Raw genomic sequence first — 23317 nt, 5'->3', positions numbered from 1 at the left:
GCGAACAAATGGTGACAGTTGGGGACCGGGCACAGCAGCCGCTAGGTGGGGCTGGAAGCCGAGCCAGCGCGGGGCCACCAGAGTGCTGCGCAGGCAACCATGGCATGCCCTGAGATGCACAGGGCCACCACGGCGCTGGTCACACCACGCACAGGGGCTGGCACATATAGGTCCAGCCATGCCACGCGCAGGCACAGGTTTTGCCCCTGCTCCCCATCGCCGCTCCCGAGGAGCTCCCGAGGAGCTTTGGCTCCGGGCAGGGCAGCCTCATCTCACAGAGATGCTGCCAAGGGTTGTGCTCCGGTCCCACAGCCACCCGGGGGACTTTCTGTACGGCCCCTGCTGCTCTGCCTTGTCAGGAGCCTGAGCTCAGGTCTTTGGAGCTTGAGAGGTTTTAAAATCCCTATTATCTCAGGGAAGAGGCAGGCAGTGTGCCCACACTGCTGTGCTGCTCTCAGCACCCCTCCCAGAGCCTCCACGGCTGCTCCCATCTCGGTGGAGCAGCAGGCCGGGGGGGTCACGTCGCTCTGCACCCAGACACCCGGGAGGTGGACCTTCAGCAGGGGCTGACAACGCTTTTTGCTAGTTGGCTGTGTCCCAGTTCAAACTGGGCTCCCAGGGAAAAGCTGCCCAGGTCCCACTGAGACAGGATGCTCAGGGACGGAGCTCTCTGAATGGTGTGAGGAGTTGGAGGAGGGGGCAGAGATGCTTCAGGCTCGCTCCTCCAGCAGAGCCACCTACCGAAATACCTCTGCAGGGGCAAACCCAGGGGCACATGGGGCCATCGCCCTGCGTGCCATGCTCCCAGAGCTGTGCCGTGGGACAGGAGCTGTGCTGTGCACTGCTCCACTTGGAACAGAGGGGGACATGCACCTTCCAGCTTCCCTTTCCTCCCTCTTCACTCTCCTGCTTTCAAAAATAAGGGGGATTTGGTCAGATTGCCAAAAGCATAGGGTCTGTAACGAGGGTTTGGAGCTGATCTGGGAAGCACACTGCTTTACACCCCCTGAACAGCAAACCCCACGCACCCCTGTACACGAAGAGCAACGCTTTCACCTACCTGCAAGGCCCTGAGGGGAGCCGACCGGTGTAGAGGGGTTTGATGAGAAGTTATTGCTAGAGTGATCTGGGGAATAAATCTGGAGCAAGAGAAGCAGGGCACAGTCAGCAGCGCTCACCCCGTGCTCGCTCTCCCCTTCCCAAGCACCGCCGCAGCGAGGACCAGCGCGTCCCTCCCATCCCAGCACCAGCCCCGGAGCTACCCCCAGCACCCCGGGAGCCTTTGCCCTGCAGGTCTCCCTTTAACACTGGGGTCTCCCTTTGTCCCCCGGCTGCCGCTGACCTCCCTTCTTGGGGTCCTGCTGTGGAAGGAAGCAAGAGACCCCAGAAATTATCACGGGGTGCAGCACCTTTTGCAAAAGCAAAGGTCCCTGTGCTGAACGGGATGGGGGAAACCTCAAGCTCTGAGAGCCCAGCAGCAAAGGACGCCGCTCCCCAGGGGAACCAGTGCCCTCCAGTTTGAAGCAGCACACAGGGACAGGGCACCAGGACCCTCAGGTCCTACCACAGGGACAGTGCGGGGCACACGGCTGTGCAGTGCAGGTCAGCTTGTGGGCACGGGTCTGCCCATGGGGCTGTTGTAACGCCCAGTGCCTCAGTTTCCCCATCTGCTAAGGGGCAGCTGTGTTCCTGGGGTGCACAGGCTCGCCCAAACTTCTTGTGTCTACCTTCCCCACTGCCAAGAGGGGAAAGGGGGAGGCCTATAGGGGCAGGGAGTGGGGCGGGGATCTGCCGCAGCTCTTACTGAAGCTAGTGCCTTCCCAAGCGCGTCTCCTGAGCTCCCGGCCGTGGTTCCTCTGTTACCTGTCAGGAGAGGACAAAGACATCACTGCAGGGCGCCAAAAACCCACTGGGATGAGGGACCTCGTACCGGACCTCCTCTTCACCTGCTCTCAGATTGAAATCCCTCATTCTTACTGCTTTTCTTGAAAAATAAATGGAGGCAGAGCTCAGAGCAGCCCGGACAAGGGCGTGTGTGCCCCAGTGGCTTCCCTGGGGCCGCAGAAACATCTCGATGAGAGGAGGCTGGAGGCGTCATGCCCTGACAGCAGCCAAGCGTCCCCACCACAAGACCCACTTTAGCGGGGCACTTTAGGCCCGTACAATCCCCAGCTTGTTCAGAGAAGGGGAAAGAAGGGTTTCCCTAGGAATCAAGGAGTTCTTTTCCGTAACAGGCTTTGTGACAGGTTCAGCAGGGCCAGAGATTCAAGCACTCAGGGCTTTAACTTGAATGCAGCGCTCTGGATTTAGGTGAATGGCTTCACACGAAGCCCCTGCGCCCTCCTGCAACTTGGTGCCAACCCCCCCCGCAGCTCACTTAAGCCATGGCATCCCCAGGGGGCAATTTCGCAGACCCTGGTCTCCTCCCGGACTCGCTCAGTGGGGTGCCAGCCCCTGCTGCCTCAGGAGGCCAAAACCCCACACCCAGCCTCTGTTAGAGGTGGCCCAGGCATCCCACAGGGGTGACCTGCGTGTTGCGTGGCACACGAGGGACAAAGAGGACACAGGAGGGACAAAGAGCACACAGGTGTCACAGCCCGTCACTGCGTGTCGGCTCCGCGGGGTGCCCGGGGCCCTACGTACCCATCATGGTGTCCGTCCCGCTGATCGGGGGCGTGTGGCTGGAGACGCCGTACGGGGTGGAGGCCGAGGAAAAGCCCGACACGGAGGGGAGCCCGCCGTTGACCTCTCCTGAATGCAGCTGGTAGTTCTGCAGAGAGGGGAGAAAGGGGTGAGGGAGGGCCCCGAAAGGCTGCAGCCACCAGAGCTCTGCCCGCAGGGCTGTGCCGTGGCTCCCCGGGGCTGGCGGGGACGTTACCATGCGTTCGTGCTGATGTAAACTGTTGAAGCCGGCGGGCTGCGGGAGCGGGGAGGAGGAGCTGCCCAGCATGGCCCCGTAACTTGACTGGCTCATGGCACCGGGTGAACTCCACAGGTCTGGCGAGTTATGGAGCCCGTCTGCAAGGGAAGGCAGAGGTGAGCGGGGCAGAGATGCCGGCACGTGTCCTGCAGCCTGTGCTGGGGCTGCTTCTGTTCCCTTCACACATTGCCCACGCTGAGCATTGCCCTGTTTTGGCACACGGAGCTGTTTTGGGGCTGCATCTTGTGCTCCAGCCCCAACCACACGCTGTGCAATCCTTCCCCGTGCAATTCCTCCATCAGCTGCAATGTGCTGGGCAGCCCCTGTGGCACCGGGGTGGTTAACGACTCACCTGCCATATAAAAGGCTCCGGGATACACAGTGCTGGGAGGTTTCGAGGGGGTATATCCAGCTGGATCCCTGCTGTAGTCATCACCTGAGTTGGATGGATACACCTGCAGGGGGGGAAAAGGGGGTGAGGAGCAGCGCTTGGCCACCTGCCAGCCCCGCTTGATCCCTGAGGGTCACCCCCCAGCACAGCTTCGCTTCCCCTCATCCCAGCAGGCAACAAAAGAGGCAAAATTTGGCAAAAGAGGTGGGGGTCAAAGTAACAGGGATGGTACCAAGCAGCCTGGGAGTGGTGTGGGGTCGAGCCGACCAGCCTGCACCTTCCCGTAACAGCACCCAGGAGGCCGGCACCAGCACAAGTTTCGACTCGCTGCTCTAGTTCCCTTTTCTGTGGTTATAGCTTTTTATGGGTAACCACAAACATGATCATTTCTGCGCCCTAACCCGCACCCAAGGGCATGGGCTGGGCCAGGAGGAGATGGCGTGGGGTGGTGGGGACGGGGACCAGCGAGCCCTCGGGACCAGCTCATCCCCATGCTGTGTTCACCTGTGAACCTGTGGGCTGCAAGGTGCCACAGCTTCATTTTATTTATTTTAACAATCCTTCTTCATTCCAGCAGCAGGACAGCCCCCAAAACCCCAGCCCGTGTGTGTCCCAGGGCTGTAGGGACACACTCAGCCCCCCAGACCCCACAAGGGGAGTACTTGGCCCCAACCCCGCTCCTTGTACTTGTGCCCGGGGTCAGGCTGCAAACCACCAAAAACGGGGAGACCACAAAGCTGTGACCTGAGCAGTCCCTTGTGCGGAATGGCACATGGGAAAGGACAGCTCTTGGAGGGTTTTTGGCCAGATTTTTGCAGCTCCGCTCAGGTATGCAGTACTTGACAGTACATTAAGCAAAAAAGGATTTTTTTTTCCCTAAATTAACCAACCGCATCCTAGAAAGCCCTCGCAGAAAACCATCATGCGCTTTGTGCAAAACCATACATTTTTTAAAGCAGGAATTCAACACGCAAAGAAACCGAAATGCCACTCGAAATTACGTGAGAACCTTTGTTTCGGCCTATTTTCATCACCCCTTGATTCATTCTGAAACTGCTATTTGATTTTTTTTTTAATACCCACGAAAGCAGAGGCGGGTGCAGGGGCTGGCTGGGCACGCTCAGCCAGCTCTGCCTGGAAGATGCAGCTCTCTTTGGAAAGGAAACCGGCCTCAAGTTTCTATTTCCCCACACCCAGCCAGCCCCTCCGACCCCTTCTCCTCACCCAGCAAGAGGGGGGGGGGACAAAATTGTTCTCTATTTCTGCAATTGCCCAAAACACTGAGAATTTCTTCTTTTTAGGGGGAGTAATGGATTAAAAAAAATCTCTGAAATGCACCAGTGATTATATTTAAATGCATTGCTTCTTTTTCCCCTTGGGCCCCTGGTTCCTGCTTCTTGGACCAACTTCCCTTGAGCCCCGCGGGCAGCGCTTGCCCTGCACACAGTTCTCATCCGTGCCAGTCTCTGTCCCTGGGAGTGGGCAGCTCCATCCAAGGCCAGCAGCCCCCCATGGCCCCCTGCCTGCTCCCCTTTCGGTGCTGACCTCAATGGGGAGGCTTTGCCCTAAAGCAGAGCCGAAAAAACCTCCCCAGGGCCGGCGTGGGGCTTCCCCAGTGGGCGGCTGGACCGCATGGGGCACAAGGGAGCTAAAAGCAACTTGTGGGCATCAGCGCTGCTGAGGAGGCAGTGGAAAATGAAAATAAAGAGAGGGGAAGGGTAAAATCTGACAGACAGAAACCGTCCTCCATCTCTCGCTCAACAAATGAAGATTTGGGGGGGGCTTTGCCTTTGTGCCGCACCGAGCGTGGCTTTGGAGGAGCCCCACGCGTGGGCAGCGCGTGCGCATGGCGGCTGGGGAGAGCGGGGGAATGGAGGAGGCTGCGAAGAATGAGAATCCAGTAAATTGACTTTTCCTATAATTTGATTAAATAGCGGGAGCTGGGACAGGGAATCGAATGAAGCACGTCTAATAGCCCTGCGCCATCTGCCAGGGGCTGGCACCTGGCCAGCGCGCGAGGCAGCTGTGCGGCAGCGGAGCAGGGGGGCCATGGTGAGCCTCAGCATCCATTTAATAAATCCAGAGTGAAAATAAGAAGAATAAAATAGCGGGGAAGAAGGGAACAGGGTTGCAAAGCAAGGGGGTTTCACCTCGCTGCGAACCTGCCCTGCTCCGACATCCCCGACCCTCTGCCTCCCATCCGATTCTGAGGGTCCCATATTCCCACCCTAGCCCCACGGGTGCCCCCAGCCCCACAGATCTTTAATTTCGCTTTTGGGCCCAAGGAGAGGCTTTGAAAAAGCCGTCTGAGCTCTTCCCCAGAGCAGCAGAGAGGGTGCGAGGCGCATCCCAGCCCCGCTGCGCGCGGGGGAGCCGGCCGAGCCGCGGCCGCCGGCCAAGCGCCGCAGGAAGCGGTAAATCAGCGCCAGGTCCCCGCTCCCCCCCGCGGCCCCAGCCCTCGCCGGCAGCTCCGGCGTCGGCCTCGGGGACCTCCAGGTGAGGTCATTTCCTCTGGTTAAAACTGCCAGCGCGGCGAGAGCTGGCGAGGGAGCTGCGTGAAAAGCCCCAGCGCTGGGAGTCGCAGGGATTTTTTTTTATTGTTATTATTTTTTTCCCCTCTTCCCTGTTTTTCTTGCTTAAATGCATAAACTGGGGTGGGACTCCAGGCAGACTAAAACCAAACAGAGCAGTGACCAGACTGTGAATTCTCAGGCTGAAGCAGCTCCCAGCCACCATGCTCACTGCAGCAACAAAACCCTGCAGGAACCAACTCGCAAAAAATCCCCCCCCAGCCTCCTCCAGCAAGGCCGGCTGAGGGGCAGGGGCCTCATCCAGCCCCCGGTGCTGTGCCTGGGGATGCCTGCATGTGGGGGAGTGCAGGTAGGAGCCCTGACCCTGCCATCCAGCTCTGTAACAGCTCCGCGTTGGACAGATGCAGTGGTGGAGACCCAGAGGCTCTCCGTGCCCTCCGAGGCACACAAGATGCGGTGCCATGCGAGCCCAGCACCCGATGACCTATTTCACAAGAACTGACCCCAAACGGGGTCGGTTCCCATGAGCCAGGGGGCACCATGGGCCTGTCTGCAGCCAGCAGCTGCCCCTCGCTTCCCTCTTCAACCATCTCACACCGTCAGTGCCCTCGGCACCATCGCTCCCACCTCAGCCACCAACTATTTCAGCCGCTGACCGCTCCCAGTTTCCAAAGCAGCTCCAGAATTACAGATTAAAGCACTTTATTTTAATAAGAGGCTTATTAACCTATTTATTTTGCACGGGGTCCAGCGATAACACAGAGCGGGCTCCTTCACAGGCAAGCCAGACACGAAAGAGCCTTTGATCTGCTGCCTTTGAGGCAGGCGAAGGCCTTTTGCCTTCCTCACCACGTAGGTGTGGATTTCTTTCTCCTGGCATGGAAGTTCAAAAACAAACCAAAAAGCCAGAGGTCACGGCAGAAGGACAGCCTCCGCCGGGGAAAGGGGCTCGGTGGGGACGAGCCCGAAGGAGGTGGGCTTTTTTTTGGTGGGGGGGGCGAAGGTCGGGTGAAGGCACGGCCCCGGCCCACGCAGCCAGGCCCAGGCTCCGCAGGCGAGGGCCCGCCGGGTCGGGAGGCAGCGCTTCCTGGGGTGGGAGAGCAGGGTGCAGGCGTCGGCGCTGACACACGCACGGGGCCGAGCTTCAGCAAACACCAACAGCTCCTCCGGGAGGGCCGGGGCCCTCCTCCGGGCACCGCCAGCGCGACAGGCGGAGGGCCCCGCCGCCTTTGATATCCGAGGCCAATAAACGGCCATTTGTCGGGAGCAATGTTTTCCCCACATGTCAGCTGCGGTTTAGAAGCTCTGAATTTCACACAAGCACGATGCAGCGACACGAATTCTGCTTTGAGCAGGTTTTCTGTTAAAACACAGACTCTCACAGCAACCCGGTGCTGCTGGCTGGAGCTGGGCTTCTGCTGGCTGCCCTCTGCCGCCTCCGCTCTGAGAGGCGATGCCAGCAAGCCCTCAGTGCCCTTCCCTTCCTCCATCCTCCCCAAACCGGCAGCCGGGGGCTCGTTTCCAGAGGCAGAACCCATGGCAGAGGTTTCAGACCATGCCTTATGTTAGCAGCAACAGCACAAAAGCTCCTCATGGCTGGACACCCGTGGGCGTCCATGGGGTCCCCTCGCTCCATGCTGTGCCAGCACCAGCTATGGGTAGGGGTACGATGTGCTCCGGCAAGAGCCACGTCTGCAGCCCCCCCAAACCCCAGCTCCAGCCCCCCCACAGGACGCAGCCCGCCTGAGCCCCTGCGAGCATGCAAACGCTCCGGCGAGGAATGCGGCCTCGGCCTCTGCACGGCCAGACAGCTCCCATATTCCTGCAAGAACCCTCCAGCCCGCCCCAATTAGCTTTCCTGCAGATCCCATTACTTCTCGCCACAAAGACATTGTTCAGTTTATTCCCTTCTAACAGCCGCAGGAGCATGGCTAACATATTCCTACAGGCTGCTCGGCTTTCTTATAAAACTGCGCAGGCAGCGCACACACCTGGAGCAGCCCCAGCTGCCTGCCTGTGTTACAACTGGTTTGGTTTCCCTTCTGGAGTGAAACCTGATGGCCCCGAATATTGCATTTCACTGGGGCACTCGCGACATAACGTCAGGCTGAGGAGAGCAGCGAGGGCAGGGGGCTGGGCACAGACGCCGCAGGCTGCTCCGCTCGGGGAGCACCGCCACCCCTTTGCCTTGATAGCACCCCAGCCCCGCTGAGATTCCCCATTTTCCTCCTATGAAGGAAGGCAGGGGCAGTAAAACCCTTCCACGTCCTGCTAAATGCCAGTCCCGTCCCCCCCCCAGGAATGAGGATGCTTTGCTGGCCAGGCGGCTGGAGCCACGGGGATGGCAGCGCTGGCTGCAGAGGGAGCAGGGGATGGGGAGACCCGCAGGGATCTTTGGGTTATTGGACTCACCGAGGAGGGGAGTCCAGGAGGCACCTTCCGAACCTTTTTGGGCTGTCCATCTGGGTGAAAGAAAAGAAGAGAGGATCAAACTTTTGAAGGGGGTTAGCAGGAGGGAAAACAAGCTCCTGCTAAGCCAGGGACAGAAAATGCGGCCGCAGATAGAGGTCAGACCTCAGATGTCCCAGAGCCAAAGGGTCAGTAGTGAGAGCGACTGAGGATGAGCCTCTCCTCCTGTCCCTGACTCCTTGTCCCATCTGCACCCTCAGGGCAGGTTTCACCTGCAAACTGAGCCCACAGGACAGCTGCAGGAAGGGATGATCAGCAGGCACAGAAAGGCTGTGCTTGCTCCTTGGATGAGACAGAGCCCATAAATAATCCCTCGCTAGCTTTTTTGGACACAGTTTAAGTTGGTTTATGAAGAGAGGATGTAGAAAGAAAACAAATGCAGCAATGGGTTTGTCTTTTCATTTGCTTCTTAGAAGATAAATATTTCAGAAAGTTTCCCTGCTGCAGGACAGCAGCCCTGGTGCTCATCTGGGCCAGTCCCTCCCAGGTCCAGCCCCAAACAGCTGGCAGGGTGGGAGACAAATTTTTTGGGGAGGTAGTGAGGAAACATCCTGAGGAATGGCTCAAGAGGAAGTGTTGGTTAAAAGTTTGTGGAGCCAAGGACTCTGCTGGGTAGAGCTCAGGAGGAGAAATTCATCACACAGAACGAAACGGTGCAAGAAGTCATTTCCCAGGCTGACAACATAAAGCAGCACCATTTTCAAGTGGCAATATCAAAGTGAATGCCTTTTTCTGAAAAGTACTGGAAAAAATACATGTTACACTAGGTCACTTCTGGTTTCGTTTGCTGGGGAAAGCCCGAAATAGCAACAAAGAGACTTTTGGTGAGGGTGAGGGGTGGAACCATGACAAGAAACACAAGTTCTGGTGAACTGGGCCTCATCTTCACTCGAAAATTAAATTCACACCCAACCTTAACCTCCACTGGGAGCAAAATGCCCAATTTCTAGGTGGATCCAGATGTGGGCAGCTGGGCAGGGAGAGCTCTTGGAGCGAACCCCACCGCTGTGGGGTGCACAGCTCCCCGACCTTGTGCCACTGCAGCTCGCTTGCAGCAGGACCAGGGCTCTGCCAAGGGCCATCAGCCACAAAAACACCTCGAAGGCAGCCCAAGGTCTTCCAAGAACGACTACTGATGTGCAATGTGGCTGGAGGTGTTTTTACAAGAACCTCGAGCCATTTGCATCTTTCACCCAATCTGACATTTGCTGGAAAGAAGGAAATTCCACAGGACTGAGTGTCCAAATTCCCAGGTGGTTTTTGTATATATACTTTATTAAAAAAAAAAAAAAAAAAAAGCAAATGCCAGATTTGCACCTACGTGAACACATGGCAGCCTCTCAGCACTTTGATTTCTGAAGGCAGCCCTGACCCAGGCTCAACACAGACCGAAGCAGTGGCACCCAGGGGTGCCAGAAGCGACTTACCTATGTTGCTCTCAGCACCTCTCCTGCGAGGATTGTTGGGGTAAGAAAAATACTGAGACCCCCCTTTCACCCCAGTGGGGGAAAGCGTGCTCGGACTCGCGATTCCCATTTCGCTGGGCAGGAAACCAGTCTGCAAACAAGGAGACAGAGAAGCCCTTCCATGTGGTTACGCTGGAAAACCACCGCGCTCCCTCGGATAGAACAGAGCTGCCTTGAGCCACCCTTGCACAAATTCAGCCAAGAGAAAAAAAAACAACAAGCCAAAGGGCCAGAAGGAAATAATGTAAATACAGGGGTGGGGAGGAATACGTGTGCAGCAAGAAAAGGGTTTTTCAAGCTGTGTTTTCTCACTAGACCCCAGTGAGGAACCTCTCTACAAGCCAGGGGTGCACTCCAGCAGGTGCCGTAGCAGGGAGCATCGCGGTGCCACGCTCACCGTGCCACCTCGTTGCCCACCGGGGCAGGATGACACCCCACTGATGGTTTTGGCATCACAATCTGCTATGATGGCCAAGAAGAGGCGACCGTCAAGCTGATGGGCTCTGTGTCTCCCTCGCCATCCCGCTGGCAAACCCAAGCAGGTGGGAAGCATCTGCCTGAGGCCACGAGCTCTGCCCATGTGGCACCCACGAGGGGCCCGTGGGCGGTGGTGTTCTGCTGGGGACCCGGCTGTGAGGTCTCATTCTGCTCAATGGGGTTTCAATGGCTTATTCTGCTGAGTAACGTACCCCATTTACTTTGGGGTAAGAGCTCTCTCCCTTTTCTCTCTCCCCATTTTCAGGAACAGCTGGGAGCTGGGGGGACACACAGGGACAGGAACAAAGACACAGCGCTCACCCACCAGCAAACCCAAGCGTTAGAGCCCCGTTCCTGGAAGAGCCCCTGCGCTGTCTCAACTCTCAGCTGTGCCTGAACATCGCCCTAAACACACGCTTTATCTCGGTTGCAAGACATGGGAGAGGTTACGCTGTCTGTGGCCCATCTGACCGCACATCTCCAAGTCCCTCCCTGCCTGTAAAACCAAGCCCACGATCCCAGTTCCTCTCCAGTCCATAGTGGCATGCAGCCAGACACATCGCAAGCAAGGCAATGGAGCTGCAATGCCTTTTCTCTTGGTGGTTTTCTCTTGTGTTTTTATCAAAGAAAGGTCAAATCTCTCTTTCGAAAAAGAGGAAACTCCTCCCTTGTGTTTATCCGAGCTGACCTTGGGGGGAGCCCGACCCCAGGGGAGCAGCATGGCTGTCGGCACTGCCTCTTGCACCTCGGGAGAAAATTGTGTGTATTTACGTGGAATTTAACAGGGCTGGCAAAGGGTCTTTGAGTCCCAAGTTCAGTTTCAAGCCATCTTCAGAGGACAAGTTGAAATAAAGGAAGACTTCGAGCTTTTGAGAAGCCGGAAAGAAAAATGGACTGCTGTAAAGCTCAGCCTCCTCAAAAAAGGGGTCGGGGAGGGAAGGAGTATTCATGTATTCACAGCTGGTAGAATTCCTGCAATCTGTTCCACCGGTCATATTACCTTTGCGCTGAAAACGTTATGCGCCATGGAGCAGCGTGGCCAAAAAAAGCAAGGGGCTGGAGGAGGTGCCAGTGGCCGGTCACTGTTGCCCTGCTCCATCCGCAGGTACCTCCAGGAGAGCCACCGAGGTTTTAAGGCAACTTCCCAAAGAAAAGGGCATTTTCTTCCCCTCCCTCACCCTGGTAACACTTCTGGAGGCAGCTAAGGGTTAAGGGAGTGGGGAGCTGCAAATCTGCCTCAGTGGGGGTGTTTTGGGAAGGAATGATGGCATTTTGGGGAGAGCATTTTGGGGAGGGCATTTTGGGGAGGGCATTTTGGGGAGGACCGTGCTCCCAGGCATCTGCCATCGGACAATTTTCCGGCACTTCTCCAGCAAACCAGGTTCGAACCCCCCACCACAAGCAGAGCCAGAAGCAACAACTGTTCTGGGGGCCACGGCGAGCAGGCAGACGGCCCCGCTCGCTGCCCGCGACAAGAGGGGTTTTGTCTCCCCTCCACATCAAACGGGCTCCGTCTCGCCCACCGCCACCCGATCCGGCCCCGTGCGCCCGCGCCAGGGCCTCTCCCAGCCCGCGGCACCATTTGCCCACCCCACGTCTGTTACCTTATATCTCCCCCTCCTCCACGAAACCCCAGCAAAACCATAACATTAAAAAGCACGGCTTGGCATCTGTCCCGTTTTTATTTTAGCAGCTTCAGTGGTAAATTAAATCCACTCTGGCACAGACAGCCAGCACAGCTGTTTCAGCAAAGGAAACATCCTCAGTTCAGAGAAGAGGAAATTATGACAAATTTGTGTAAAATTAAAACACGTAATATGTGTGTGTGTGTACATCTATAAAATAAAAAGCTGCCCAGCCAAAAGCTGTTCCAAGAACTGGATGAAATGGTGGGACAGCTTCCTGGGGCAGCGCTCGGGCACCGGCGCAGGGCTCCGGGGGCTCTTGCAGCAGCACATCGAAGCGGAGGTGCTCGCTCCTTCCCAAAAAACTATTTCTGGCTGCCCGTGGCAGTGGGTGAGATTATCTCAGTGCTGGTTGACTGCGCTCCCGGGCTCTGATTTACACCCGCGGGATTCCCCACAGGAAGCCAATTTCCCCCCACTGCACAGCCCTGGTCCTGCCCCTGGGCTTCCCACGGGGCAGCTCAGCGGGGCACGGCTGCTGCTGCGAGGGGCAGCTCTCCCGAGCCCTGTCCCTCCCCGACCAAGGAGATGAGCATTGACAGAACCCAGCCACCACCCGATGCCCCCCAGGCAAGGCAGAGACCATCCTGCAGACTCCCTCTGGCGCATGGGGTGATGTTAGCCAGCGAGGGCTTTTGCTCCCTTTTTGTTTCAAGCACGGGCTTCTCGCAGCCCGAGCTGCTTCCAGCACGCCCGGGAGCTGCAGCGTGGTGTGATGGAGGTGTCGGAGCCGGAGCTGCCCCACAGGAGATGCCGGGGGCAGGAGGGGAGCAGGGAGAGGAGGGCGAGCAACACCAGCAGCGCTCAGCCCCCAGGCAGGCAGCCGGAGGGGGCAGCACCTCCATCACGCTGCTGGCTCTGATAGCACACGTACAAACTGCACATGTACAAACCGCAGGCACCCGACAGCCCCTCCTGAGCAGAGCAGAGGCTTTTCAGGACCCTGTGCCCAGAGGCAAGATGCAGGCTGCCAGGGCGCTTCCCATTCCCCTTCCCTGGGCTCTCACGCCTCGCAGTGCAGCCACAGAATGAAGCAAAAATCCCGACATGTTTTATCCTTACCTGGTTTAGTCCTGGCATCCCTGTGTCTCTTCCAAACGTGGAGTAGGAGGCTCTTTCGCTGCCCTTCCCTACAGGGGAAGAAAAAACACAAGGAATGTTGGGTGTCCAAGGGAAGGGGGGGTTCTGCACACGTGCCCTCCCGCCGAGGCGCGAAGCCCATTCCTGTAGGAGCTTCCTGCCCCCGTCTGCAGGGGCACCCGCAGCAGGTAGCAGCTTGCTGCTGGCACAGGAGCTCTTCCAAGTTCACGAGCGGCAGGGCTCGCTCAGTCCCTAAACAGCAAAACCCCAAACCGGCTGCGATGCAGGGAAGTGCTTGTGGCCATGGAAACTGGCAGTTTCAGACCAGAGCAAAAAAAAAAAAAAAAAAAAAGAAAAAACCCAACAAAAACCCAACCCTCCAGACATATTAAAAAAAGCCATCCAAATTTGGCAGAGGCAGGGGCAGAGCAAACCCGAAGCCAGGCGTGACTGACCAGACTGCGCGCACTTCCCATACAATAGGAAACCCAATCTCAGCAGAACTGAGCTCCTGCTCCTCACGGATTATCTCCTTCCCCTTTCTTGGTGGATATTCAACTTTCCCAAAAAGCACGCGGCTCTGCAGAGCAGGCATTGAACAGCAAAGCGTCCCCTTCCTCCCCCAAGCCCCTGGGTTCAGTCCCTGCGATCAGGAGCAGCCCCGCTGCCAGCCAGGCCCACGCTCCCCAGCACCCCGAGCACCCCGCGGCGGCTCCTGCCAGCGCTCAACCTCACCCTGCCCACGCGCTGCTCAGAATAGTGCTTTCGAGGGGAAAAAAAATAAAAAAAAAATAAAAAGAAACCCAAGAGGCACGGTGAAACATTTCCATTCTGAAACGTCCCTGCAGCCCCTTCCCTCGCAGCCACCTCCCCGGAGCACGCCGTGGCCCCAGCAGGCAGCACCCAGGGGTGCCGGGGCAGTGCCGCAGCCCCGGGGTGGGTGGGATGGGGGCGAGGAGGGACCCCCCGGCTGGGAGAAAGGCAATGGGTTTACACTGCCCCCTGACAGCCAGCTTGGGGGTTTTCCCCCACGTGAAGCAAAACAAGACGTTTTTGTAGTGGGGAGCAGCCACTTTTTCACTTTAAAAAAATAGATAGAAAACTGGACTTAAAATACTTAAAATACTTAAAATACAGAAGGAGTTTTCCCATGCTGTTCATTACAGCCTATTAATGGTCCTGGGGAACAGGGTGAGGGACAGGAGATGACCTTCAGAAAGGCTTTGGCCAGGGGCAGGATGTCCCTGTCCCGGTGCAGGGCAATGTGCAGGGACGCAGCCGGGTGGTGACGGGCTCCAGGAGCCCCCTGCAAAACCCCTTCCCCAGGTGGGGTGACTGCATCCTGCCCCTGGGCTGGCTTAGCAAGCAAAAATGTCGGGGGGGGGATTTTGCCAATCTGCTTACCCTAAAGCCTGCTGAGATGCAGGGTAACGCGCTGGGGCTGCAGTGGGCAGGCAGCTACACGCGCCGTGAAGAGGTTTGGGGGAACGGCTGAAAGATGGGAGGGGGGGAGAAAACTTCCCCAAACAAGCCCCACGAAACGGGCAGAGAGGTGGGACGGGAGAGGAGGCTGCTTGGTTTTGCAACCCCTGGCACTGACTTAGTTCGGGGCCTTGAACTCAACCCCGAATTTCTGAGCGGGTCCCTCCTCTGCGGCAGCCGAACCCGAGAGCCCCAGGAGGGACTGGGTGGCTCTGGCCCCGCTGTTTGGCATCGCTCCTCCCCGTGCTGGCATCCCGATGGCCAGGCCCTGCCGCTGTTTCGTTTCAGAGGCTTAAATGTTAAGTAAACTAAGGTCAAAATGTCAGAGGACAGATCTCTTAAATGACCTAATTTTGAAAAGCGCTTAGCGGCTATATTTGCCGCAGCGCCGGCGGCGTTACACAAATAACTCCCCAAGTTGTGTCATCAGGGAGACGGCGATCGCTCCTAAACCAGAGGAAAACCAGGGTAATTCCACAATGGTTCAGCTGTTAAGCAACCGCGAGCCCTCTCTTCTGCAAACACGTCGCGGCTTCCATGCGCTGTGAGCCAGGGGACAGCACCTCGTCCACCCTGACGGTCCCCAACGCCGCGCTGAAAGGCACGTGAACAGAAATACGACTGCAGCCCGGTGTGAAGTCTGCCCAAACTTTCCCAAAAACCTGCTACTTCCACCTGATGTGATTCATGGCAGGAACAAAGCACGCCTGGTGCCAGCGACCTGCGGCACCTTTGATCAGCAGCGCTCTGCGGGACGGGAGCAACCCAGAGCGGGCAGGGAGCGCGGCCCCGGTGCCTGCGTGTGCTCTGTTCCGTAAGGACATAGAAAAAGGAAAAAAGCAGCAAAAATGTCAGCAGCGGAAGTTTTAAATTCAGTTGCCCAGGAAAACAAGGCGGGAGGAGGAAGGCTGGAAGAATGGCAAACTTTTCTGGATCGTAACAAATACTGAGCTTATTTTAAAAAGAGCAGACAAAGCTGAAGTTTGCAGAAGGAGGTGATGTTTCTGGTGCCGGGGAGATGCCCGGCAGCACACGCAGCAAACCAGGCTGCTCCAAGACTAGGCACAGCCCAAAAAACAGGGCTAAACCCCAGCAGTGCAGCATGGACCACGATGGAAGCAGCTCTTGGTAGAGCAAATGCCAGGAATCTCCCCAAACACCACCTCCAAATGACTGAAATCCAACAGGGTGAGGAGGCAGGCAGACATTAAGCGAACTCTGGAAAAAAATCAGGATACGAAGAATAAAAGCCTTTGAGTGAGGAATTGGATTCCAAGGGAATCCCGTCCTCTGGATTTGCCCCTGCAGCTTTTAGCACGCAAAGGAGAAGCACTGCGGAGAGCACCTTAAAAACAAGGTGCACCCAGAAACTGGCTGGGAGCATTTCGTATTTACGGCGTTCACTGGTTTGCTTCGCTGCGAGCCCTGCCATCCATCCCCGTTTGCCAAGCCCTTCCCTAGCCTTCAACCCTGCTCAACAAGTGCTTTCCCAATCCCTCCCCTCTCCCCGGCGTGTCCTCTCTTGCAGGATCCCGCAGCGCCGGCGCTCAGCCGAAGCCCTCCCCAGGGCAGCACCCAGGACTCCCAACTCTGTTCTCCCCTCCCTAACTCAGATTTGCTCCCGGAGCGAGGCGAAACACCAGGATAAAAACTCCTCTTTCTCCAGGCGAGCCGCGAGCTCCGTGAGGAGCAGGGTCTGGCCTCGCTGCCCCACGTCCCGCAGCCCTTTTTGCCCCCGGGGCTGAGCGCAGGCATCTCCCCTCCAACACAAGCCGGGCAGTGCTTTCAAGCAAACCTGTGGTTTTGCCGTTTCTCTCCCCGAGACAAGCCCCGCTGGCAGATGCGCAGAAGAAAAGGCGATCCACGTCGCCTACAGGTTCTGCCAGCGCCTGCCGGGAGGACGCAGGTGCCTCGCCGCCGCGCGGCCCCTTCCAGCCCGCGGGGAGTTCACACGGGCGCCCTCGCATCACCCCAGCCCCGGCTCCCACCCACAGCGCGCCTCTCCCAGCCCCGCTAATTCCATCAGAATTACGTCCTGGGGAGAAAGGGGAGGAAAAACACAGCCAGCCATTAAAAGGGAGGGGGGAAATAGGTTTGGAAAAAAAAAAAAAAAAAAAAAAAAAAACAGGAGCGGCAACAAACCCCCGTCCGCAGGCAGATTAAAACCATTGTCCAGGAAGAACACAATCCACAACAGCTCACAATGCACACAAGATTAGAAACACTCCTCTGAAAAGAAGCTAATTACTAGAAATAATTACTAGAAAGAAATCTGTTATGGCTTATCAGTTTCCCTGCTGTTTAAGCAATCCCCCCCCCATCTCCCCCTGCTGAAGATGAATGGTAAAAGAGTGCCTGATTTGGAAGATTGGTGAATTAAAACAAAAAACGCTCCTTGCTCTCTGTGACAAGCCTGTTCGTCACTGTGCTGCGTCCTGGCATCCTCCCCCCCGGCAGACAGGGATGGCCCCCATAAACCTCGTGCCACCCAGGGCCACGGGGGTCCCCGTCCCACTGCGCACCCCCAGTGCTTGGACCTCGCCAGGACATCGTCACCCAGCCTTGGGGAGTGGCACCGAGGAGGCACGGGTTGGGAACTTGGAGCATGGAGCATGTGGGTGCTGTTACTGCTCCCTGCTCATTGCGGTCACCGTCCCCTGCTCACGGCACTAACAGCAGCTCTGTTCCAGGGCTTTTTATAACCTTAGCTCATCCAGTCCACTGCAACCCAGGCCAGGTTCCCACCCGGCCAGTCTTGCAGACATTCCCTCTCGCTTTTTTCCCAGTGCTTTGCTGATTAGAAGCTGTGCCAGAGGGGACCCAGTGCTTTGGAAAGCACCTAACTGGAGACTGCCCTTGTGCCATCCCCTTCCCAATGTGCACGAGCAGGGGCCCGGGCAGCCCTCAGAGCCCCGAGAGCTCCTGGGTCCTGCTGGGGGAGCAGCCCCCCCGGTCTGTGTTCAGTGCCTCCCAGAGCCCAGCTCCCACTGTGCTGGGTGCCGTGCGCTCACCCAAAGGCCACCGGTGAGCCCCAAACGTCACATTTGGCGTCCCAGCTGAACGGAAAGGAAAGCAGCACTTCTCCTTTCAAAGGCTGCTCTGAGAACTCAAAACCAGTCCTGGGGGAGGCGTGCGCTGCACGGGGCATCTCTGCCATCTGCAGAGCCCCCCTGCCAGCCCAGCGCACCCGGGTGCCTGCAACCAGCAGTACCCATGCCTCCTGCCCCGGGATCCATCACCTGCTGCAGAGAACCACACGCGCTCCGTCCTTCTGGGATCAAACCTCTCCAGCACTTTGCTCCAGAGCTTTGTGTCCTCCCCACCCCATGGGGGCTGTTGAAGCGTTTTTCTCCCCACGGCTGCTCAGCCATGCTGCACGTGGAGGGGAGCCCTGGGCCAAAAGGCCGTGGTTTCCAACAAGGACACTGATCCTCCTGAAATGTTTCTTCCAGTGGTTTCTGCTCCTCCCTGAAGAAATAGAGGCTGAGTGGGAAATGGATACAAACTCTTATTTTGGAGAAGGGTTTACGTGAGCGCATTTCATGCACCTTTTGCCCATCCGGTACCACCTGGTGTGTCTGTCCATGCTAATCTGCCTCTTCCACCGCCTTATGTTTTAAAATTCATCAGTCCCACTTGACTGCCCCGTTGGCATCACCTTTCCCAGCTTGTGCCCCCCGGGGGGAACCTTTTGGGAAACCAGGGAGTGACACAGTGAAGTGACATCTCCAAAGCTCACACTTCCCTCCCACTTCGCTACTTCTATCATATGCAAAAAGATTTTTTTTTCCTGCTCTCCTTTCTCTCATCTTCCATTTATGATTTCGCCACTTGAAAAGTTTTCAGTTTGGCAAAGAGGAAGAGAAAACTCCACCTGTGGTCTTCCTCCAGCCTGTCATTCTCAGCACAAGAGCACAGAGGCTAAGCAAAGCCGATTTATTTATTTTGGAACCTGCTCCAGGAGCCGGTGTTTTCTCCTTTAACCGCATTCAATTTTAGGCACAAAAGCGACTTTGAAATGTCCGGAGGTCCCTGCCCCTTCTGTCTGCACTTTCCCAGCTCCCGTCCTGGTGGTGGGGCTCCGGGTGCTGCGCCCGAGACCTGGCACGGGCAGCAGGAGGGCCGGGGGCAGCGCGGGGCGCTGGGTGCCACCGCTTTGGTGGCAGCTGCTGGAAGTCACCGCCGGGGCGGGGGCGGCTCCGGCTCCACGTGCTGGGGACCGGCTGGGTTCGCAGCCCCGTCGGGGAGTGCCGCGGTGCTTGCCAAGCACCGGGAGCCCTGGCTTTGAGAGGAAGCCAAACGCGTCTTCCCTGCACACATCAAAGGGGAAACCTCCGTGTTCCTCCCCGGGCAGCTCCTTCTCGGCTGGAAGCTCTCAAGGCTGCCTCTGCCCCCGGCATGGGATGGGCTGGGAGGGGTCCTCCCCCCCGCGCACACCCCACAAAACCCTGCTGCATTACATCAAGGCTCCCCTGCCTTATTAAGGAACATCTCTTCTACTTTGCTTACATCCTCCTGGGGCAGAAAATGAGAAGGAACAACCGCCCTCGCAAAGAGAGCCACTCGGAAACGCTCTTCCACCTTTGGGAGGCGAAGGAAAGGTGAAGGACAATCGAATGGGGGAGCGGGGCTGAGGATGAGCCCCGTGCCCCAGACACGGGCCAGGAGGAGGAAGCACGCTGACAGCCACTTCCCAGTGCTGCCCCGCTCTTCTCTTCCCCTTTCTGACCAGCTCCGGAGGAGGAACCTCAGAGCGTGGTGGGGATTTTCTGCTTCAAACACAATTCCCTCTGCTAACCCCACCCGTGCAACCACGAGCGCTTGCTGGAAAGCTCGACTCACCACTGCGTGGGCAAAGGTGGGGAGGACTAACCCCAAATCCTGGCCTAATGTCATTAGAGATCTCTAAGACCTTCAATACGGCTATTTTCTGCTCTTAATCTCTCTCCTTCCACCCCCAAGCAGGGAGAGGGAACCGGGTAACTTGTGGCACGCACCCCGGCCCCGCAGGATCACGGTCCCGGCACAGCGAGGCGTGCTGCCCCTTGTGCTGCCCGGCACAAGGACTTGAGGAGCTGGATGAGGGATGGAGGAGCCCTGCAGAGGGCTCTGCCCACAAAAAGAGCCCCCCCCTGAACCCCAGTGCCTCAAGGAAGGAGCACCCTGGCTCTCTGCCTACAGCAACAAGGCTGGAAGGCCGAGCGTCCTGCCACCACGAGCCTGTTGCAAGACCTTGAGCACGGGCTGTGTCTGTTTCCCCCCCTGCATGCCTTTCCACTCCCGATTACCAGCTCCTTGAGAGCAAACTCAGCCCTTCCCGTGCCAGCGCAGCAGGCATCAATCTCTGTTATTGCCCTTGGGTGCTACAGCAGAACAGGGAAAAATAATCACGCACATAAAATCCAGAGGCTGCCGCGCACATCAGGCACTGATGAGCCCCTCTGGCCAGCAGCCCCTTCAACCACAGCTCCGATAGCCCCTCCTGGAGCGGGTCTGATGGGGGAAGCAGGAGTGCTGGGCAGTGCAAACGCTGCTGGTAAGCACCCACCGCTCCCTGTTAGATCCCCCCGGATTAATCCCGCACCTACGGGGCAGCGGAAGGCACTTACCCACTAGTCCAGGTCCCAGGAATGGTGATGAAGATATGCTGTTGTGCGCCGGCAGGTCCCTGTGCTCGCCGTAGTGGGGGCCTTCACCATAGCTCTGCTGAAGCAACACGGACATGGTCAGGGGGTGCCCGGGGGTGCTGAGCCGAGCATGCAAGGTGTGTGTGGGTATCGACCTCCACGCGTGCCCAACCTAACGCGGTGCAACCTGATGCCGGGGGGCAGGAAGGAAAAAGACCCGAGCTGCTGCTGTATGGGCAGTCACTGGAGAGACCCCAATCAGCCCCCAAGTCGCATCAAGGCACTGCACAACCCCGAGAGGCCGGGCTGTCAGGGCGCAGCGAGAAGGGTCAAAGTCAAAGGCAGCTCGTGAGCAGGGCACAGAAACGATCCCAGCCTCGCGGCGGGGAGCGGGCAGCGCAGCTGCAGCGTTTGGAGGGGACGTGGCACCAAGGCAGGGACACAGGGAGGCTTTGCCCCATGCTGGAGGCTCCTGCACAGTTTCTGCCTTCGCTCAGTGCCTGCCAGGTGAGAGGGGGAGAGCCCCAAAGCCCCCCCCGAGCCGGGGGGGTTGAGGGGGAGAGAAGGTCTATAAAAATGAGAAATGATACAGCGCCTGCTCTGCCACTGACCTAAGGGAAGGGAACGGTGTCATTGCGAAAACGAATCACACAAACCCATTAAAACATGAGCATCTGTCAAAAAAACACCATTTCAATTAAGTTAATGTCTTTTCTCTCTTCCCCTCCTCAGGCCCCAGTTTTGTGCTGTTGCAGCCTCGGCTGCTTCCCGACAAAATCCTCCCAGCTCTCCCCATCCACAGCCCCATTCGGGGCCCTCCCCAGCCCCGCTGTGCTGAGCCCTCTTCTCCCCATGCCCAAACCCGAGCATGGGGAGAGGGAAGATCGCAGGCTCCAGGTCTGGGTGAGGTTTTTGGAGGAGAAACCTTCTCCAGTGACACCTCAAAGCAGCAAAGCCTGCAGGGATGAGGTCAGGGCCCCTCTGCTCGCTGTGCCCCCGCTGGTAACAGGAACAACACTCAAAATGGGGCAAGAAAAGTTGTTCCAGGGTTAGAGCCAGCCTGGGCACAATGCGCGCACTGAGAGCCCATCGCAAAGCCCCCGTTTATTTTCATTTGAGCTCGGTGTTTGTGCTTTTATCCTTACCCTTCCTTGGTCAAATGTGGAGCTGTTTTGATCTCCCGTTCCCCAGGAACCTGATCCCGGTCTTTCATCCAAACCTACCGAAAAACAGGAAGAACAAAGGTTACTCTTGCTTTATCAGCAAAGCCTCAAAGGTGTTCTCGCAAAATTAACTCTTCCTTCTACAAACAAAACAATATTTTCATTAATAAACCACTTCCACTTGGCGTGACCGATCCTCCCCTCTCCATCCCCACCTTCCCACCTCAGCTGGGAGTTCAAAGCTGATCCCACCGCAGCCTGGAAAGGCTTCAAAACACGGGGCAGTGGGAAGAGGAGAAACGAGTATTTTACCCCCGCGTTACCCCGCGGTGCCGAGGATCCTGCTCTCCTCGAAGCCTGATGTTTAAGAGGGCTGCAAATTAAGAACCGATCGTGCCCATCCCGGTGCTCCAGTGGGACCCGATTTTTGCCTGTGAGCAGCGTGCAAACAGGCCTGCCCACTGCTGGATCACGGGCTGAAAAACTCTGTTCTCCACCAAAAGAGCCTCGGATGTGACGTGCTGGGGCACACCACTATGGGGCTCATGCTTTTTCACGGCTATTTTTGGTGTGAGCCCCGTGCTCCTGCAGAGGATGGTGTGTGGATGCTGCGGCTCCGATCAGAGCCCGCTCCCACCCGGGTAATTTTTAGCCCTCCGAAGCGTGTCCCGCGCAAAGGTGACTCAGCCCAGGATGGCAGCGAACCAACGGGAGGGGTTTTGCAACGTGCCTGCTCGCAGGCTGCGGTAGGAAACCGGCTCCTTTCATCGCCTGCCAGGTCCGCCCAGGCTGTGCCTCTCGGGCGACCAGCACACGAGGTGCCCGAGGGAGGTGGCCAACATCCACCGGGACACAATCGCCCCGGGAGCCGCAGCAGCCGAGCTCTGCAGTTAAATCGGGCACCGCGACTGCACGGAGGAAACTTCTCCTGGCAGGCGAGGCTGGAGCCCTGGCCTGGCCGAGCAGTGGGATTTCCAACCCGGTGTTTGGTGATGTGAGCTGGCACCTGGGCCAGAGTGGACAGGATCCTGCACCCACGGGTGCCACGAGGGACCGGCACGAGGCAGAGGCTGTGCCTCCTCCACCTGCTTTCACCCTGGTGGTGCCAGAGCTGGGTCGGCTGCGGGGCTGCTGCGGAGAGCCCTGAGCCCACAAGGGGGATGGAGCCACCTCTGCCTTGAAACCGTGCACGGACCCCGTTCCCATCCCCAAAACTGGGGGCTCCGTGGGCTCCCCCTGCCCCAGCCAGCTCCGTCGGGGTGCCAGCAGCCCTGGCTCCAGCAGGATTTACGGGATGTTGGACTCCAAACAGAGCAGCCCCGACACGAGGAACTGGGGGAGCAGCGAGGGCCGGGCAGTTTCAGGGCGCACTCCGCCTGCATTTTAGCAAAGCTGATTATTATGGCAAACACGCCACGTATTTGTCTCCTCCGCTCCCCTTACTGTTCATTTAACCAGAAACTTCTTTCAAATTACATCCTTCTATTTCTGTGCCTTTGTGTTAATCATTTCCCCAGAGAATTGGTGTTTAATTGCTGTCTAATTTGCATAATTATGCATATTAATCTCCACACCTAATGAATATTCATAATTCTCATTTAGATTTTGTTTTCTAATCAAAAATTTCCAATGTGATTACTGTGCAGAGCAGGGATAAGCCTCTAATAATACCTTGGATACTAGGGAGAATTACTGCCAATTCTCCCACCTCCTACTTCCTAGAATAAACTTTTGCTTTGCTAATGTGTTTTTCTAAAGCAATTCATCTGCATACCCCGCAAACACCAGTGGAGATCGGGAGGCAGAAAGGCTCCTTTTCATTTTGCTTTCCCGGGTACTTTTGGAGCATCCCAGCAGTCGGGGTGATGAGGTGAGCAGGAACCGCAGCCTCAGCCACCCCTGGCAAAAACTCAGCCCCTCGTGCAGGCAGGACGAGGAGGGTGGCATGCCCTGGTGGCTGCAGCCAGCGAGGCCCCCCCCGGTCCTTCTCCAGCCCCCCTGAACCACGAGGAGCTGCCCCAGGGGG

The 23317-nt window shown here is 57.4% G+C and overlaps 1 protein-coding gene across 11 annotated transcripts in view; it reads right to left on the bottom strand.

Annotated features, from left to right (window-relative positions):
- The window catches only part of TCF3 (transcription factor 3), a 72208-nt gene that overhangs the window by 13698 nt on the left and 35193 nt on the right, over positions 1 to 23317 (bottom strand). For 7 of the 11 annotated variants that reach the window (XM_068661814.1, XM_068661817.1, XM_068661818.1 and 4 more), the window contains 10 exons: positions 21274 to 21347; positions 20111 to 20207; positions 13002 to 13069; positions 9739 to 9868; positions 8255 to 8304; positions 3273 to 3375; positions 2879 to 3018; positions 2644 to 2770; positions 1805 to 1863; positions 1061 to 1139 (listed from right to left, as the gene is read on the bottom strand). In XM_068661814.1, the coding sequence (XP_068517915.1) occupies positions 1061 to 1139; positions 1805 to 1863; positions 2644 to 2770; positions 2879 to 3018; positions 3273 to 3375; positions 8255 to 8304; positions 9739 to 9868; positions 13002 to 13069; positions 20111 to 20207; positions 21274 to 21347 (927 nt within the window). The remainder of the gene's footprint in view (positions 1 to 1060; positions 1140 to 1804; positions 1864 to 2643; positions 2771 to 2878; positions 3019 to 3272; positions 3376 to 8254; positions 8305 to 9738; positions 9869 to 13001; positions 13070 to 20110; positions 20208 to 21273; positions 21348 to 23317) is intronic. The other 4 variants (XM_068661815.1, XM_068661825.1, XM_068661826.1 and 1 more) reach the window with 1 other exon arrangement.

This window comes from Anas acuta, chromosome 26 (assembly GCF_963932015.1).
Source record: "Anas acuta chromosome 26, bAnaAcu1.1, whole genome shotgun sequence".
Lineage (NCBI taxonomy): Eukaryota > Metazoa > Chordata > Aves > Anseriformes > Anatidae > Anas > Anas acuta.
The sequence above is the reverse complement of the archived record's forward strand: the minus strand, read 5'-3'. Positions and strand labels throughout refer to the sequence as shown.